Below are 20184 nucleotides of genomic sequence, written 5' to 3' on the forward strand. Positions count from 1 at the left end.
ACATTTTTATCCAGTTGAAATATTGCTGGGATATTACGGGATTCAGTAGGTACAAAGTTGTTGGTGGAATTACTTCCGATGCACTTTGGGTCGGTAGTCGGTACAATGTCCGATGTGGCGTATACTATACGCATTGTTTTTTGAATTCCCGCTTCGTAATTTGTCGCAGTTGTATTCTTTGTAAATAATGTATTAATCTGTGTATTCTTTATCGGAATCGTGTATTATTTTATGTCATAAATGAATTAAAACTAATTAACGTAGTGTTTGTATACTCTACAAAGACAATTCGAACCAACAAGAACGACCGATCTGTACTAAAGTATTGTGAAAGTTAAATATTGCAATGACAAAGTGAATTATCTTGTATTTCATTCGTCATAGCACTATGTCGAAGGCATAAGCGCGCGTGCCAGCTGCTTTTTATCTTTTGTTTACGTACTTCAAGACACGGTCGGGATCAATAACAGAAAAGTATTCGTGCAAATTATTTCCCTTTTGTGATAACAATGAAATTATTAATTTTATTGTTGAGTAGTGCGATATCTATAGTGTGTGGACAAGATCGAGTGGTAATTAATTGGTTTTTGTTTAAAACATTACTTTTTTTTATTGTTTTTTCCTCCCCTTTTTTTGGATGAATTATTTATCAAATGAATGCAATCTTTATTTCCTGTAGGAATACAGGAAATTACATGCTACGATAGGAATAAATATTACGACAGTTTAACATCCAAAGGACCATCGCGAGTTCCTTTTTAAAAAAAAGTAGAATTAAACGTGATGGGTACCTTTGAGATTTCGTACATGAATTCGTCTTCAGAGTCAGCTAATTTTTCCTTAGTCTTATAATTTTAGGGTTTCAAGTGACCCACATGCCTGTTCTCTCTTTTAGACTCTTCTATCCTATTAAAAAATGTCCAAATTGAAATTAATTATTTTGCAAATGGATTCGAATAACCTTTTAACTAAGAGATTAGAGGATCTGAGTGTAAATTCCCAACAATCTCAAACAACTACTATTTCCTCTGCATTATCTGAACATAGTTATAATAGATTGTCCAACTGATTCTTATCTTGTTCCTCAATATTAGACCTTTTGTCATTGCCAAATATAGTTCATTGTAAAGTGTAATTCATGTATTGTGATGGGATAATCACAATTCCCAGGAGGATTTACATAAAGCAGGCAAATGGACATTGAACTAGTAGTATATATGTAGTAGTATGTCCATGCATTGTTTACTCTACATTATGTATAATAAACCTACAAAATACATATATTGGTGCCTTGTTAAATGCACCAATGTATTTATTTTACTTATAGACAATTGCTTTCAATGCCACTTTAAAGTCTCAAGTTTTCGTTTAATTGCGCAAATGGACGAAGGCAAGGCAACAGCGACAGCTGCAAATGTAGTCTGTAAAAAAGATATGTTTAAAATATAAAACACTTATACAATTGAATCACAAATTTATTTAACATGTTTTAGAATTTCTAACATAGAGTATAATTTTTCTGGTCACTGATGACTGGCTTATCCAGTTCACGTGTGATTAGTCACGTTTTCGATAACAATGTTGTAGTTTGAATTAACAGAAACAATGCTAAGCTATTTATGCTATGCAACATTTTTAGTGCCTTCGTCATACCTTTGATTAGTTACGAAATAGTATTACTCAATTTGAGGCATTCAAAAGAAATTAAAATTGTAGTAATAAACAAATGAAAAGTCTTCTTTTAATGGCTCTCTGAGAGACTTGCAAAATAAAACCAAGTACAATTCATCGAATCTAGTGGTACGGTTTCATCAGCATTCCGTCTATAAGAGTAGAACTCTCATCTAATTCCTATCTAGTAGTGATGATGTTAAGCCCGAATATGTTAAGTTCCCGATTTTCGTTCTTCGTTTTCCTGTCAACCTTCTTCGATGATCCGATTCGGACGATCAGCTGGCCCAGCGAGATAACACAACCTAATGCGCCGCAAAACTGATATTAAAGATTGATTGATTGACGGATGTATCGCATTTCGACCCGGCAAGCTGGTACTAGCGTAGCGGAGTATCCCTCAATACCAGTATCGCTTGGGAGGTCTATCTAACTATGTATTAGCTCTGTCGCTTACGCCAACGACTGCGTCGATTAAGAGTTCATGTGGTGGACATGTGTCGGTTTTAGTGTCAACCGTTGCTTAGAGTGGGATTCAGTAGCTTGGACGAAGAGGAAAGGGCAGTGGTGTCATTTAGCGGGGTCTTTAGTATAGTAAGCGGCACGTAAGTTGGCAAGGTTTTGGTGTAGTGGGGGTAATGTCGCGCATAGTGCATATTGCAACAAAAAAATTTCACTTTTATTGCCCGCATATAATTTTATTTTATTTTATTGTTTATTTGCCATAACTTATTTTTAAGCCTGTGTGTTTTGAAGAAAGTTAAAGAAAAGAGAGGAATTCGTGAAGTGTATTAGGCGTTATAAATAAAATACAATTAAAAGTTAAGAAGTTTATTTTAAAAAATATATTTAATATTAAAAATTATGTGTCGCCGTCGTCACTATCATTTTCTAATAGTGCTACCCCTTGGATTAAATTTATGGTAGTACCTGAGCTGGTAGAAGGAGTTGGCTCCTCATCGTCGACATAACGAAGAGTCGCTGTCGTCACTGGCGTAAATAATAAAACGCTCAGTGACTGAATCTACTATATGGTCATTGGTATTTGGTCCTGGCATTGCAAACAAATTTAAAACAATAACACTCGTAACAAAAACTAAATTTAAACAATAATAACAACTCCTAACAAAAACTTAATATAAAAAAAGGGTATCCTACAACTTAGTAGGCGCATGTGTAGCCGGGAGCGAACGGAACGTGGACGCGGTGCGGGAGGGGAGCGTCGACTGACTCACCAATCGCGCGCTCGGAACGGTGCTACGTCTTTCCCCGCGTCCCGCTTGACAACCAAAGAGACCTAAAAAACGACTTCTGCGCATCTAACGACTCTTGCCAAGTTACGTGCCGGGGACTATAACAAACTTCTATTTGCTGCGTTATCAAATCAAATAAATAAAAAATATTCAACATAAATGAAAGTACATACTTGTTGAACGTCAAAAAGAACTACCGGGACTAAACTAAAGAGTTCACGGGAAATCTTACATAAATAGATAGATGTCCGCTCCCTGGCGCTAGTATCTAGTAAGCGATTCGAAAAAAGAGCCCCAAATAGGCAAAAAAATTGGGTAGCATTACGTTTACCGCATTATAAATCGTAATCACCTAATAGACATTATATATTTCCAGATAACAGCGAAATTGAATCCGGGGTGCGCCGAATGTACGTCAGCAAACACTTTAGTTTATATAAAGGCTGACAGCTCCAAGGACAGCATCCACCAGCTATGGGACTTCACAGGTGGGATCCCTACTGTGGTGTTTGCACTAACCGAACTGAACTCGACGATGCAAGTGAAATGGGACAGACAAGTGCCGGTGAAGTTTTTGTTGTCCGAAACACCAAAGTATTGCTTCGCTATTGCCATAGACAAGGTGAGGTATCTCGGCGAGTTTTTGTAACTTCTCGATCACGTAAAAGTTAACTCCAATTTGTATGGAGTTGGAACAGCGCCCCTAACGTCAAACGAAGAGAAGCTGTTCCAACTCCATACAAATTAGAGTTAACTTTTACGCGAAATTAAAAAAACCCGCACTTAGCACACTGGTAACATAATGTAAATTTATAGAAATTAATTGTAAACTACATATTAATGAATTTTGTGTCATATAGAAAAATAAATAATAGCAAGCCAACGAAACAATAAAAGAAAAATATTTATAAACTAGTAAACTTTTTACAGATATACAAACCAATAACACTCAGAGAATATTTCGCTCGAGGAATTCAGTGTTAAATTATTTACGGCCTCATAAAAAAAATTTGAAGTTCAGTATCTAAAGTCGATGGTTGTGAAGACTACACTCACACTTCCTATACCCCACACCACTTTAATTGTAATAGGTAATTCATGTTTCCGATCCCTGGAAGGTCACTGTAGCCCTTTTCCGGATGAGCCCGTGCTCGTCCACTCATCCTGGATGAACTTTAAAGACCTCCGTGACAACAATAATTCTTCCATATTAAAAAAAAACTCAAAACAGCTTTCAAACCAAAATTTATGATAACGAAAAAATACATTCTATCGAATTGACATTGCAGTAATTTAGCATGCAATTTTCGTTGATATACCATATTTTCAGTTTTCTCCAGCTAAAACACAATAAAATTACTTAAACAAAACATCAAAAATGAAGACAATGAATGACAACTGATTAAACAACATTTAATTACCGATTCAATAATGATTAAAATGATATCGATAAACGCGACAATTTTATGAGTCATTCTCGTTTGTAACGTTGATATCTGCAAACCGTTTCACAAGTACATGTTTTACGGAATTCATAGTCGTATGTGCTAGTAAATCATCTAGGTCACATGTAACTGGATCAACCTTCATCATATCTGTACAAAAAAATATGTTTGCATATATATATGTGCCCTCTATGTGTTGCTAAACCATTCATTTGATTGTCATGAAACTGGGTACAGTTGTTGTTTGGCACTAGAAAAAATATCTGTCTTGGTACCGTTAAATTAGAGTAGGCGGCGCGTGAGTGGTTTCGAAAAACAATGGTACTCACACAATTAGTGCTCATTACAACGAAGCTTGAGCGGGTTTCACTAGCCAAACATAAAAAGAACAATGACTTTGTTTGTATTCGATACGTGATTATTACTCGAATCAGCCGGATCTGCTCAGCGGGTCGCGTTTCCGATCCGGTAGTAGATTCTGTGAAGCACTGCTCTTGTTAGTGTTAGCAACCTCGTCAGGTTTGAGCCCCGTGAGCTCATCTACTTGTTAAAGTTACGCTGAAATAGTCTCTCAAGACCATCAGCTTAGTTAGGAAAACAAAACTCGAGTCTTGCTAGGGCTAGTGTTAGTAAATTCTCTCAGGTTGAGCCCGCGAGCTCACTTACCAGACCGGTCATAGCTGGACTAGCCCCTTAGCCTAAGGTAACCACCGAATAGGTAAATATAACGAGTGCTTAGCAGCTAACTACTCTAGCAGCAGTTGGTGTAAATCGATTCCCAGCTAAACTCTAAAACTAGAATCCCTTTATTACAGACTCACACGATCTCTCGATTGATGATCGAGATTTAGCAAATAATTCTAAATTTTCAGCTCTACGAATACAATGATGTGGAGGATAAGGGCCACATCACCCCGCAATGCGAACAAAGGCCGATGTCTCTCAAGTATATGTCGTGGACCCTGGTCGACAGCGTGCTCTCCGACAAGGAGGTGATGGTTCGAGTCCACGGTCAATATAAGCACAGCTGGCGAGCTGGCGTCGTGGATGTCAAGGTAATATATGACGGCGCCAGGGATAGCTGAGCGGCAGTTCCACCATTATTCATATTCGGTGGAACTGAGTTTATTGCAATAAGTTAATAAAACCTTTTGAATAATATTTATTGAAATTCTAAATAAATAATTTTCACAATGACAGGGTAAACCGACAGTCTCATTCCGACTGACTGACTGGCAACATTTTATCATTTAAAATAATAATCAAAACAATGCCTTAATGTTACTTAAGTCGTTATCAATCACTTCATTTTTTTTTTTTTTTGTTGCGTATTTTGCAAATGAGTTATTAGGACAAGACTTTTCACTGTTTAGTTTCTTATATAATTTATACAAGTGGGGTGCTCATAACTAGTGACGGGACCGCGGGGGCCGCGAATCCTTTGGGAAGTAACTTATTTTTTTCTAAACACTACATTATGATTTCCAATTGCGAATTCATAAAATGAAACCCCTTAGAGTTTGTAGGCGTTAATATTGTGGGCGGATTGTAAACTTGATTCTAATTATTATTATATATTTCCGCCTCGTGACGTTTCGGTGAGATCAATTACTGTTATTCCAAAACAATTTGTCACTTGTATAACGACGCTTGAAAGGCAAACGTGACTAAGCGACAATAACTGCTTTGTACATAAATGATAGGCAATAACCACATTCGATGCGCAAAAAAATATATTTCTAGGTCTATTAAAATCATTTCAATCCTACAGCTACTAGCTAGATTCTACTACAACTAGATTCGTTAAAATAAATTTTGTTTTCAGGCATTGTCGCTTAGTCACGTTTGCCTTTCAAGCATCGCTATTTATTTAACCTAGAAGTAGGTGTCAAATTCGAATTTTTATTAATAGCAGTCGATAAAAAAAGTGTTATCAGAACACGATTTTATTTAATTAGATAATGTTAATATTTCTTATGTTCCTTGAGGCGACCGAGAATGTCGAATTGAACTTTGATTACCTAATCGATGCAATATTATGTAAATTGTAAACAATATTCGCTTTATATAATTAGATAAGGAAACTGGAGCAAGTCTACAGTATTGGCAGTTATCAGAGAAGATAGTGCGCGCGCCTCTTAAATACTGTTTGATAATTATCTATTCATATTATGATGTAACTTACATTGGTATTAGTTAGAGAAATAAAAAAAAAAATGTTGTTGATAGTACATAGACTCGATTGCAATTCTGAACTGCTATGGTACTTCTGCGGGAGGTGTACACAAATAAATTTACTACCAATAGTAAACGTAAATCATCTTACTAATGTTATAATGTATTTTACTGGTGGTAGGGCATCTTGTGAGTCCGCACAGGTAGTTACCACCGCCCCGCCTATTCCTGCCGTGAAGCAGTCATGCGTTTCGGTTTGAAGGGTGGGGCAGCCGTTGTAACTATACTGAGACCTTAGAACTTATATCTCAAGGTGGGTGACGGTGTTTACGTTGTAGATGTCTATGAGCTCCGGTAACCATTTAACACCAAGTGGGCTGTGAGCTCGTCCATCCATCTAGGCAATAACAAAAAAACACAAAGTCTGAATGATACCAGACTAAAAGTATTATCTCGTAAAACAAAGACCTAGGTCTTTTTCAAAGTCATTAATAAATGGGCGCATCTCCACAAAACCCCGCAGTTGGATCTCATCCCGTTCTACGACTACGCAGCCGAACTGCCCCGTCTCATACACACAGCAAACTCGACCCTCGTGGACGTTGGCCTCGTCAACATCACCACGTCGAAGGACTACAACTCGTCCCGTTTCGCCCTGCACATGCTGATGGTCAGCACCGACGGATGGGCGGAGACCATGCACTACACCATGAGGAAGAGTCTCGACGACGAGCACACTCCAGGAGTTTTTGAGGTAAATTTAGGGTAGTTTCCTCAACAACTTTTGTTAATAGCCTAGTTCATGGGTGGCCAACTTGATTAGAACCAAGATCTACTGTCTACTGTTGAAACATTGTGATCTCTCAATGACATTTCTTGTAATTTAATGAAACGATGTAGTTCAGTATGCAAATAAGTGGTATATTCCCTTTTATTAAAAATATTAAAATAAACCTGAAGTAATATAATAAAAGAGGACTATTGTGTGGAAGAGAGGATAAATAATGTAACGTAATGGTCTTTTTAATTAATTTATTATTTATTATATTATCGCTCATGTCTTCATGATGATGCTGCATGAATGGAGCTTTTTTTTTATTGCCCTTGTAGGCATCCGAGCATACGGCCCACCTGATGGTGAGTGGTTACCGTCGCCCATAGACTTCAGCAATACCAGGGGCAGAGCCAAGCCGCTGCCTACAAAAGGAGCTGTTGTAGTCCTGAAGAAACACGGGATTCTGTCTCTAATTCTTTACTCTTTACTGATGATCTGACGTAATATATCAATGCCTTGAGATTAACGAGTTGAGTGGCTACCGTCACTCATGGACTTCAGCAATGCCAGGGGCAGAGCCAAGCTGCTGACTACCTTTAAGTACTCTCCAAAAGTAGGTACTATATACGTTAAAAAAAATGTTGCAGTGCTGAGTATACGCAGTAAAAAACTCACATGTTCAGGCCCCTAAACAGAAAGACAATCGTCACACAATGCAGGCTTTAACTTTAACATTCACCTTGCTCGTGAGGCGGCGATAGTTACAAAAGGAGCTTTTATTGACAGATCATCGAGATAAAGACGCCAGAGTCGTACGTGAAGGACGACGGCGGCTACATCCAGTTCCGGCCCGTGGGCTACACCGAACCGAAGCGCGAGGTCTCCTCGTCCACCTCCGTTCGAGTCTCCCCGTTCAAGAAGTGAGAGCTTTCATTCGCGAAGCAGCTGCTTTTGAGTTGTTAGGTCTTCGGAGGCGCTCGGGCATCTGTTAGCAAATCCCACCCCTCCTGGCTGGGCCTTTGCTCGTCCACTTGTCCTGGTGAAACTGGAAAGGCCTCCGGGCCACCAGTGATCCTTCAATCCTAAAAAAAAAAGTTGCCCCAGACCGAGAGTCCGTATAGCAATGATGCCGTGTAGGTCACCGGTGTCCTACGCGGCGCACTCAAGTAATTATGTCGTCATCTGTGGCCAAGGCGAATGGATTACCTTATTTTGTTTTTAATGTATGTTTTAGAAATTGATTCATTCTCAGTATCGTTAGCCTTTTAGCCGTTAGTATCGCCGGCGCTTTATTAAGACAGAAATCGATATAATTACTTGAGTGCGCCACGTAGGGCACCGGTGACCTACATGGGTATCAAAGGGCTAATCACCTTGATGCGTCAGCTGCAAAGCTCAGATTTCATTGTCTCAGTGGTATACTAACTTTAGTTATATACTCAAATATCGATGAATGAACAACCCTCAGACACAGCCCACTCAGTTTCTCGACGGATCTTCTCAGTGGATTGTGTTTCCGATCCGGTGGTAGATTCTGCGAAGCACGGCTCTTGCTAGGGTTCGTGTTAGCAACCTCCTCAGGTTTGAGCCCCGTGAGCTCACCTACTAGTTAAGGTTACCCTGAAACAGCCTCTCAAGGCTATCAGATAGGTAGAAAAAATAAATAAATATCAACACGTCTGAAATAATACGATAAAAATATAAAACGCGAGATTAAACCCAATAGTTTTAATTGTGTTTACGAAGCGCGAAAACCGACGAAACTACTCGTATTTCTTTGAGTCTTTGAGTTCTTTTTACTGGTGGTAGGACCTCTTGTGAGTCCGCACGGGTAGGCACCACCGCCCCGCCTATTTCTGCCGTGAAGCAGTAATGCGTTTCGGTTAGAAGGGCGGGGCAGCCGTTGTAACTTATTTGAGACCTAAGAAATTATATCTCAAGGTGGGTGGCGCATTTACGTTGTGGATGTCTATGGGCTCCATTAACCACTTAACACCAGGTGGGCTGTGAGCTCGTCCACCCATCTAAGCAATAAAAAATAAATAAATAAAAAAAGTCAAATAGAACGACTTTTCCCCCCACTTCTTATTACGCGCCGCCGGTCGGATCTGCCTACATTGCGGTTCCAGTTTATTCTAGAGGGCGTGATGACACAACGTTAGCGTCTGTGGTCGCAGCAGCACGCAGAGATACTGCTACGTCACGTTCAGACTGTTGCATCGTAGCACACTCAGGATAGTGGTCTGCGACATGGGTCATACGTGTACCCTGTGAGAAAGCGAGACGGCATGCTACAGGCGGTCTCACTCGCGCCCGTTGTGCAGGAACGCCGTGCTTCATGTGTTCTTAAAAACTATAAATGCGCGCACCCCTTGAGAGAGCGAGACAGCATGCTCCAGGCGGTCTCACTCGCGCCCGTTGTGTAGGAGCACCGTGCTTCATGTGTTCTATACGCGCGCACTCAGTGAGAGAGTGAGATAGCATGCTGCAGACGGTCTCACTCGCGCTCGTTATGCAGGAGCGCCGTGCCGGAGCGCAGCACGCTGGAGCGTTTCTTCCGCGACTTCGAGACGGAATCTCTCCTGGTGCAAGATGTGTTCGTGTCGATCGGCCTCACCGGGGACCAGTTCTACAGACAACACAACTTTACCTCCTGGTAATTATCATATTTGGTTATTATAGAAAATTAACTTTACTATAGTAGAATTATTTTGTCCGTGCAGTTTGGGTCATAAAAAACCAGAGCGGTGAAACGAGTATTTCGCTCTCTCTTCCACTCACGAGCCTTATGGACGGGCATAGCGATGCGCATTATTGTTGTCGATAAGCGTTATCGATAGTGTATTTAGTTTTGTCATTTTGTGGGCTAGTGATAAAAATGAAAGTAAAAATCACTAATCGAACACTTACACCACATATCGCCGCAGCAAGTTAACAAGGACGGCAGAAATTAACACTTTGTAACTTTTCGGGATCTATTCTTATTTCAGTGAAAAATTTTAACATATAATAATACAACAACAACACGTGCAAATATTATTTTGAAAAAACTCTGCCGTTTTGATACAAAACAAAGGAGTAGCCATTGTGTCACTAAAGAAATTCAGAGAACATATCGATAATGGCGTTGCGCCCGCGCAATATGCTCACCGCCCTAGCCGGGCTATGTTTTATGACCCAAACTGCACGGACAAAATAATTCTACTATAGTTGTCCCGGAGTAGTCGAAATTCGACTATAATTGATTGAGATTATAAGTTTGAACATTATTATCGTTCTAGTTACAGATTTCGCCAAAACCACATCGTATACAAATAATATTCAAGATAAACAGTATTAACCTATTCTCAATTTGACCACAGACTTCAAATAATAACAAAAGTTTGACAATAAACGAAGAGTATATAAAATTATATGCATGTGTGTCAAATATATGGTAGTGTGTGTAATGTTTTTTTTTTATTGATTTAGTGTACCTGTACCTATTATTAATGCATAATTTAAAAAATATATATATTCTGCACTCCTCTATATTCTCTATAAGTGTGGTAAATTTTATACTTCTGCTCCTCGCAATTTTCGTAAAAAGGGATACAAAGTTTTTGCTTTACATATTAATATGTAGATTCCCTTAAGCGTAAGGTTCATTTAGGATTTGTCTTGCGAAGGTCGTTCACGATGGGCTACGGCAGCCCGCCCCTAGAAACTTTCTCGCTGTTCGTGATAATGATCATATCCATCGGCCTCGGGGTGCCCTTGTTGCTGGCGCTCTCTGGGGTCGTCTACGTGGTGGTCTCCAGGATCAGACAGAGGAACTCCAACCAGCCGACCAGATTCACGGACGAGGAATGAACAGGTGAGCGGATATTGTATAAAATTATTTAATGTTTAGTATTTTATGAAATATGTTATTTGTTATTAAATATGTTATTTTATGTTATATGTATAATATCTATGGTCAATAGTGACCCTTTATAAATTGTGAACATTGTTGTCACGGATTAGATAAATAAGGTTGTTAAGGCCTTTGTTCTAATTTTGTATAAGGACCAGTGTCGCCCCTTCACCCCCACTATTTTAATTTATACACATACGCAAACAATGATTACAAATATTTCGCACACAACAAAAACACCCACACATAAATCTCAGGGCAGATATTCGTTCGCAAACTAACACAAAACTTCCGTAGGCATACACACTCACACATGCAAAAAGGCAATAAAAGTGTTCATGCACGCTAGTGCTTGGTAAAGCCGATATTCTTTATCGATAAATTATCTGATGAATATACGGGGAAAATGAAACATGAAATAAATATTAAAAAAAAAACTATTTTATTTTTATTAATTACAAATAATCACTGTCCCCGGAATAAAACTTATTTATTAAGCAGTAGGCGCTTTCTATTTATTGCGAATGTATTTTTCAAAACAAAGTGTAATCTCACGTTAATATATTTTTCAATTATTGCTTTGGTGAGGTCTGTGACGTGGTCTGCTGTAGGGTATTGGCCAATTTGATGATAAATTATGTTCTTCAATGTTTCACAAAGTTATGCATAATTTTTGTCACTAAATTTTTTTTATTTTTGTTATGTAGGGTTTCCGTATAAACTTTGATACAGATCTGTAAAATGATCTTCATTTATGCTATTGGACAATAGCGCTCCAATGCATATATCGCAATCTAATTTCTTAATTAAAAGACGCGCTATGTATCTTGCAATATGGCTAATGATTTGATCTCAGATTTTTGCATAATCATCATCAGGATAATCATCCTCTTCGTTATTATTATCATTGTCATCTTCAACTAGCTGGCCGCGCCTTAGGTGGCGACAGGGGTGAGGGGGCGGGTTGCCTACTGCTCGTAACGCACTTGGGATTAGACAGTGATGAATAAATGAAATAATAAATAAATAAATAAACAATTGAACTTTTAGAAGTTTATATTGTACCTATCTAATTATATTGTAATTAATAGTAAAATAAATCAAAAACAAATTAAGTGTATGAAATTTATAATCATATTTTTATATTTGAAATTATTTACTTAATATATACTTATATGAAATTACTCTTGACATATTCTCTGAATCACTTGATTCAGAATCATCTTGTAAGTTTATAATGATTTCGTCCTTAATAGTATCAAATCTCATATCAGTAATGACAGCAAGCGCCCCCGCCCCTCCGTCCCCCCGCTCACATACCTAAGGCCCGGCCAACTAGTTCCGCGCGCACAATAGTCGAGTTATCTAGTGGACGCGCAATGAATGCGTACAAAACTTAAATGTCATCATCTGTCCACAAACATACCTTAACACCCAGTCTTGACCTAAACAGAAATATCGTTTATTTTATTTACAGATGAACCGTTCTAGCATCAATTAATCAATCACAGAGACATGTATTAGACAAAGAAAAATGAAAAATAATAATTGACAAAATATATTTATTTTTTAATGATTTTTTTTACTCGCATTTTATACTTGACTCATTTTACGGGTTACGTATTTTATATATGTTTTGTGTAGTATGCTTCTGAGTAACGTATGTGGAGCGTTCTATCCGAATTATATTTGGACTTCATTTCATAGGCAATTAGCGAATAAATAACATGATCTGTGATTAATAAAGTAATGACGAACTCTGCCGGTACCAGAAGTTGGAAAATATTATTTAATTTAAATTACTTTATTTATCGCTTGACTAAACGACGTAGCGACACTCGATGCCTTGTAAGTTATGAAAATTAGATCTTATTTAGTAAAATGCTTACTTAGTTAAATATAAAATAGGTACACCTATTCGCTATTATAAGAAACATTAAATAGTAAATTCACACTTGATGCTATCTAGCTTGGTATTTCAGAATTTCAACAATGTATAAACAAGTACAAAACTTATATTTGTCTTGGTTTTTGTGACTCAAAATGTATGTGTAAGCGTCGACAAATATCAGCTTGTCGGGGAGAACGGATTTGCCGCACGTCCGTATACGTGCTTGCACGTGCGCACGATGCGTATACGTGCGTGCACGTGCGTACAAGGCCTATACAGAGCGCCAACACATCCTCTCCGCCTCAAGCTCTGTTTGTCTCAATCAAGTCTATGGGCACATTCGGAAGATTGCACATCCCAAATTGTCATTTGTCGGTATTCTTTCTGTATCACCTACAAAATATTCCGTATAGAAAACAATCGCCCATTTCTCTAGACACTGCACTCAGTCCAGTAGCTGGCACCTAAGCTTGGCTTAATATTACATTCAGTTACGTTGCACTTTGGATGTGTCATCAAGGAATTTCTGGTATCCCAAGAAATAGCGGAAGAAATCAGTCCTAAAATCAGACGAAACTAAAGATTTTTTAACATGTTTCTCATTGAAATAAACTGTATTAATTTGTTTGTTTTGTGATATATGTAGTAATGTACCATTATTTTTTGTAAAATTATGTAATTTACGGAATTAAGTTATTTGTAGGTATCATAATAAACTTATTAGTGTTAATACGACATGTGATATTATTTTTGTTAAATTTAAATCTAAATAAAAATTGTGTATGAGGATTTGTGTTTATCTTTCATGGATACGAAGTGTCTTAATTCTAAGGCAGTGTTATCCAAACCACGGCTCGACACACGTTTTTGCGTCCCAAAGAACGAACCCTGTATTCGTATAAATAGAAAATTGAATTCCTAAAAATGTCAAATTCACTTTACAATTAGACCGCAGGAATAATCATAATCTATATCTATACTAATATATAAATCTACAGTGGTTTTGACGGATGTTCCGTTATAACTACCGAACCATGCATCAGATTGACTTCAAACTTGGTATCCACGTAGAGAGTGTTGGACTCCCTACGCCAGTTGCGGGGGCGTTAATGATGAGAAACTTTGTGGGGGTGAGAAATAATAATGTTTTGTGTTGTCCAGCTGGAGCACTGGGTATGAATACTCCAGAGGGTCCCACAAACAAGTTCGAAAAGGAATGGTAGCGAGCGAGGTGCGGACGTATTCTCGTGTGTATGCTTCGGTGGTTGCGGGTGAACTGTCGGCACCAGCAAAGGCGCACGCGCGGCTTGCCAAAAGGAAAGCCCCCTCGGTCGCTACTCTTTGAATCGCGCCGGGAGCCGACAACGAGAATCCCTGATTGGTCGCGGCGCGCGATCAGACGCGGCTGGCAATGCGGCAGGCGTTAAGGTTGCTATATACTCCCCCTCTAGTCCTGGAGAACGCCCTCGCTCCTGGACTAGGACATCAACAGCCTTAGATGGGCGACCACGTTTCCTCTTAGGAATCACAGGTTTGGCTAAGGAGTCTTCATTACCGTGATAACAGGTAAGGTCTTGGGTATGGTATTTCCCTAATATAATATCAGGCGGTTTCTTCGAAGGATTTAAACAGTATGGGAGTACTGATATTGGTGTATGCTCACCTGTTTCGTTGCGATGCTCTGCAAACGGAGTTGGACCTCCCCCTGCTCTGAAGTTGTGTGCGTGTCTGTCCAGTACGTCAGCGAGCGCTTGCCGCTCAGCTGGCGTAAGGTGAGTACCTTCGTCATCCCTAAGGATGTCTGTAGCGGCGCAGGAAACTTTGCGCGACTTAGGTTCGAAACACAGATTATATTTTACCATCGCATCATCACTGAAGAACCAAACCTCTTCTTTGAAGTCGATTACTACTCCAGCTGCGGTAATAAAATCTATTCCTAATAACGTTTCATTATTGGTGGATTCAGGAAATATGAGGAATGGAGTGGAAATAATTGTCGTCTCTAGGCGTACATCGAGTGTGGTGGTAAAAACGTCCATAATGCGCACCACACCGTCGGCAAGTCTGACTCGTTGAGAGGAAACGCGGAGAGGATGGTTGTTCTGCTGGAGGAGAGCGTATAGCGTATGACCCGCGATGCAGTGTTTTGCAGCTGTGTCTATTAAAGCGGTGCCGTCAAAACCCAGTATATTTATGTTAAAAATCGGCCGTACGTCACGACCAATAGGGTGTCCCATAAGATCGTCATCTCCGCCGCAACCATAAAAACAATCAAATCCCATTACATCACGCTTATTCCCATATTTCGGAAAATTCGGGTTTATCCCGTTTTTATCACAATAATTTTCAAATAATGGTATACAAATCTTACTGTCGCCCGGACATCTTTGATGAACAAAATTTGAATCCTCTGCGACCGCGCAGGTTAATGTTTGACATTGCCCGTTTGTATTGGCATTGCGGCAAAGATGTCCGTCGACGCTAGAAAACATATCCAAATTATTACTTTTGTTGAAAAAAAAATTATCATTTTTACGTTCGGCAACCAAAGAGTTAACATTTTTAGTTGTGACGGCTGAAGGGTTAACATGAGTAATGTTTTCGCTCGGATTATCATTATTTTGGCTATCGTCACTCGATCGATTACATGTTATGCATTTCGTGTTGCATGCAGTGATATTGTGGTTCTTTTCTCGAGAAGAACCTGGGCGATCAATACGAGCTCGATCGGCATTATCACTGTTATCAATAACCTTAAACCGCGAACGATTTGAATTATGGGCAGCAAAATTATAATTTTGTGGAATTCGCCGCTGTTTATACTGTGTGTAGGTATCAGTGCATGCATCACTATTTGGCAAAATAGGTATACAAGTTTCATGCACTAAATTCTATTTAGTATTCACTAAAACTAGTTCTACTATGAATACGGTCTTTTACTGATTTGTCGTTTTCAAATTTAAAACACTCTTTTGAATCGACACAATAAAATGACTGATCACTTTTAACTTCACTTTCACTAGATTTGGAGTGAGTTTTATTTTTAAATAAGTTAGTATGAGATTGATCACCTTGTTTTGAATCTAACTTACGACACTGGTTCTTCTCGTGACCGAAGAAATGGCAATACGAACATTTCGGGCGTCGCTTCCTTTCGACGGAGTCAAATACACGCGGCGGCTGCGTCGCGGGCTCGTGGCCGGGGGCGGCGCCGCTCGGAGCGCACGCGGCCGTGCGCGCTGCGGCTGCTGGTGGAGGGCGGGTGCGTCCGGTGCCGGTCGTCGACTCGTATGGTTTTCTTGCTAATTCTCCCGTCGGTCTTGAGGCATCGTGCTCGTAGCGAAGTTCGTCCGTCGCGTCTTCAATTTGGCGCGCTCTTTGCAGGAGCACGTCGAATGAACTTACTTCGTCGCGGCGAAGTCTTTCCCGTACGCGGCGGCTGAGGAGTCCGTAGAACATGTCCAGCTGGACTTTCTCGCTTAGGTCGCCGGCAGGTAGCTTCGCGAGAAGAGCGCGCGTCGCAGCGATGAAACGGTCCGTTCTTTCGTCGTTTTGTTGACCTCGTTTGAATAGTTGAGCGTATATACGGTGTGGAGGTCTGCGATCACCGAAAGCATCTCGTAGGGCTGAGACGGCATCGCACCACGAAGATATAGAGGACTTCACACCCAGCCACCAGACGGCGGCGTCGCCGCACAACATCATGGACAATCCCCGGACGGCGTTCTCATCCGAGATGTCGGAGCAGTCGCGATACGCCTCAGCCGCATCCAGGAAGGCATCAAGCGACTCACCTGCAGTCCCACTAAAGCGCGCGGTACATCGGGCGAAGTTCGCGTGTGCATGTGATGCGGGCACTGGTGTTGATGTGTTGTGCCGTATCGTTTCAAATAATGATTTCAAAACCTCTGTTTGGCTCCGCTGTAGTGCCTCTGCTATTGTTGACACGTGCTCGCTGGAGAAGGTGGCTTCGGCGGGGGCCACGTGGCTGTCGCCGGATCGGTTGTGGTGATTGGAGCGCGAGGCGTCAGCAGCGCCGATTTCGCAGGCGGGAGACACGCTCGTAGTTGCTTCTTGAAAGGACTCGAAGATTGTGCGCGAGGCGTCGCCGGCGCCATTTTCTTGGGCGGCGGACGCGCTCGGGGAGACCGATCGCGGGACGCGGACAGACGACGGGTCCGTTGCATCATCATCCCTGCGATTTCGGCTAGCACGGTTATCACTTCGAGTGTTCACCATGATCATGAGTTCACAATTTTATTTGCAATACCGGTACGATTCGTCGACTCACCGCTAGATTTTCCATACCACGTTGAGGCGCCAGTTTTGTGTTGTCCAGCTGGAGCACTGGGTATGAATACTCCAGAGGGTCCCACAAACAAGTTCGAAAAGGAATGGTAGCGAGCGAGGTGCGGACGTATTCTCGTGTGTATGCTTCGGTGGTTGCGGGTGAACTGTCGGCACCAGCAAAGGCGCACGCGCGGCTTGCCAAAAGGAAAGCCCCCTCGGTCGCTACTCTTTGAATCGCGCCGGGAGCCGACAACGAGAGTCCCTGATTGGTCGCGGCGCGCGATCAGACGCGGCTGCCGATGCGGCAGGCGTTAGGGTTGCTATAAATGTTAATTTTAAATGCCCAGCGAAGCGGACGGGTACAGCTAGTCAGTATATATTTCTTTCTTTGAAGACAGAGCATTCAGTTTAAGAGCGCTGCCAAATCATGCAACAATTTTTTTGGTCCGTAAATATGTTTAGCCTCGGTAGCCCTATTTTAAGGCCAATATGACGCAGATTGGCGAGAAACTTGTTCATTCCTAGCTAAATAAACGCTACATCAGTGATTATCAAACTTATTTCTTTTACCGCCCCCTTTGAAAATCAATTATTTTTCAGCGCCCCCCATTTTTTATACACCCCTAAAACTTTAAAACCACAATTGCATTAATTTAATTAATAAATTTTAGTAAATGTAGTACCACGTAGTACTACATCTTTATAGATGCTATTATTGTTTCTTCATATTTTTATATGTCCGTACATTGCTACAGAGCGTGTATTTACAAATTTGCAAAGTAAAAATGAATTCTTCTCATCAATATATTTAAATTCAGAATTACCAAAATAAATTGCTAGTTCACTGCACTATTACTATGCTAATTTATTAAAACGAAACTATTTTTGTTGAATATCTTTCTCATTAATATAAGATTCTCAATTAAAAATTTATATTTCGACTAGTAAATAATACTACTAACTTATTAAACTACGAATAAGCTAAACCTGGAAGTCGTAGAGGATTTCATTTATCTGGGCTCCGTCATAGCTAGTAATGGATCCTCCGAAAAGGACCTCAGAAGGCGAATTAGTATGGCAAAGAGCTATGTCCCAAATGGACCGTGTTTGGGCGGACAGAAACATCTCGAGGAATACCAAAAAGCAGCTCGTCATCTCCCTCGTCTTTTCCATTTTTCTCTACGGGGCAGAGACTTGGACCCTCAAGAAAGCCGACCGCCAACGCATCGACGCGTTTGAGATGTGGTGCTGGAGGAAAATGCTCTGGATTCGTTGGACAGAACACAGAACCAACGAATCCATTCTTACCGAGCTCAAGATTCCAATGCGCCTCAGTACTACATGCGCGCGGAGGAGTTTCGAGATCTTTGGACATATCGCCAGAAAGAGAGGTGACAATCTGGAAAAGCTGCTGGTAACAGGCAAGGTATGCGGGAGAAGGCACAGAGGCAGCAATCCAATGCGCTGGTCGGACCAAATACGCTCCACTCTCAATACCTCAGTTCACGTTGCTATCCACACAGCCGAGGACAGGCAGGAATAGCGCAAGATAATACAGGAGAAAGTTATTAGAGGAGGCCACAACCCTCAGCACTGAGGAATATCGAAACACGAAGGAAGGAAACTACGAAAAATAAATTAATATCATTTCGTATTATAGATAAATATAGGTATTTTTTCTTAGAATTTTAGTTTATAATAACTGGTTCAAATAAAAACCGCCGCCTAAGTCAGCGTTTTTATTATTTGTAATAATTAATATTATCGCACCATCTCTTTCGAGGCGGCGTGTGTACTGGCTGGGACGCCACCTTGGGTCCTGGAGGCGGAGGCGCTCGCCGCTGACTATCAGTGGCGGGCTAACCTTCGTGCCCGGGGCGTGGCGCATCCCAGCCCCAGTGTGGTCAGAGCGCGGAGGGCCCAATCTCGGCGGTTCGTGCTGGTCATGGTCCAGGCGGCTGGCCGATCCTTCGGCTGGTCGTAGGACCGTCGAGGCGATTCGCCCGGTTCTTGTGAATTGGGTGAATCGTGACAGAGGACGCCTCACTTTCCGGCTCACGCAGGTACTCACTGGGCATGGTTGCTTCGGTGAGTTCCTGTCCTGTCTCCTTCACATGTCGGCCTGGGGACCGGCGAAAGGGGCCTAAGAAGACGACGTGCAAGCTACTCTGCACACGTTTTACGTATGAGCATCCGGGTGATGGAAGGCTGGCTATCCTCAACCCACGCTGGTTCTGACCCAGCGGGGTATTCCGTAGGATAGACCATTCTAACCGGCGCCATCTAGGCGGGCTTCGGACAGCCTGCTGACCGAGAGGGCTGGTGGTCGTGGTGCCGACGACCGCCAGTCCGGCGTCCCGAGGGGGAGTGTGATGGGAGAGATGTGCTCCGCACTAAACGCTTCACTTTCCCCCCTTTGCCTTTTATGAGCTCTGTCTCATGCGAGGTTTGGATGCTGGTTGTTGAGCGACAGGAGGTTTTAGTCGGTTCGACTCGGACATGCTCCGCCCTCCATCCCCAGTGAAGGGCGGAAGTCCGGCGATTTCCTCCTGACAAAAAAAAACCGTGTGGCACTCGGGAACTGCGGCGGTAAAGCTATTGCATAGCATTTTTTATCAACTTATGACATTATAATTAGACAATAATAATTTAATATTAAAACAATAATAAAACAAAACCACGCTATATTAAACCTTAATAAAGGCAAAACCTTAACTATCCCCTTCACACTCATAAGCTAAACCGCGTGAGTGAGAGATGGGCAGACTTTTCATGACGCGCATGCAGTG

The 20184-nt window shown here is 41.1% G+C and overlaps 1 protein-coding gene and 1 pseudogene across 2 annotated transcripts; one reads left to right on the forward strand and one right to left on the reverse strand.

Moving 5' to 3' along the window:
• On the forward strand, window positions 1-13894 carry LOC149500535 (glycosylated lysosomal membrane protein B). The gene is made up of 8 exons (XM_089736488.1): window positions 1-572; window positions 3301-3546; window positions 5242-5424; window positions 7068-7298; window positions 8106-8239; window positions 9838-9975; window positions 10988-11175; window positions 12692-13894. Exons 1-7 carry the CDS (start codon window positions 510-512, stop codon window positions 11169-11171), a joined length of 1179 nt encoding a protein of 392 aa, XP_089592614.1. The 5' UTR covers window positions 1-509; the 3' UTR covers window positions 11172-11175; window positions 12692-13894.
• On the reverse strand, window positions 12316-18052 carry LOC149500536 (uncharacterized; annotated as a pseudogene). The gene has a single exon (XR_016324902.1). The product of XR_016324902.1 is annotated as an uncharacterized LOC149500536 (transcript).
• Window positions 18053-20184: the final 2132 nt, after the last annotated feature.

Source organism: Bombyx mandarina, chromosome 21, assembly GCF_030267445.1.
Source record: "Bombyx mandarina strain Sakado chromosome 21, ASM3026744v2".
Lineage (NCBI taxonomy): Eukaryota > Metazoa > Arthropoda > Insecta > Lepidoptera > Bombycidae > Bombyx > Bombyx mandarina.

What these genes read in the sequence shown, in the direction of transcription:
- LOC149500535 (XM_089736488.1), top strand. Translation starts at nt 510, where the DNA reads ATGAAATTATTAATTTTATTGTTGAGTAGTGCGATATCTATAGTGTGT. An exon ending in ACACTCCAGGAGTTTTTGAG is followed by an intron (nt 7,299 to 8,105) that starts GTAAATTTAGGG and finishes TTTTATTGACAG; the next exon opens with ATCATCGAGATAAAGACGCC. An exon ending in CGAGTCTCCCCGTTCAAGAA is followed by an intron (nt 8,240 to 9,837) that starts GTGAGAGCTTTC and finishes CTCGTTATGCAG; the next exon opens with GAGCGCCGTGCCGGAGCGCA.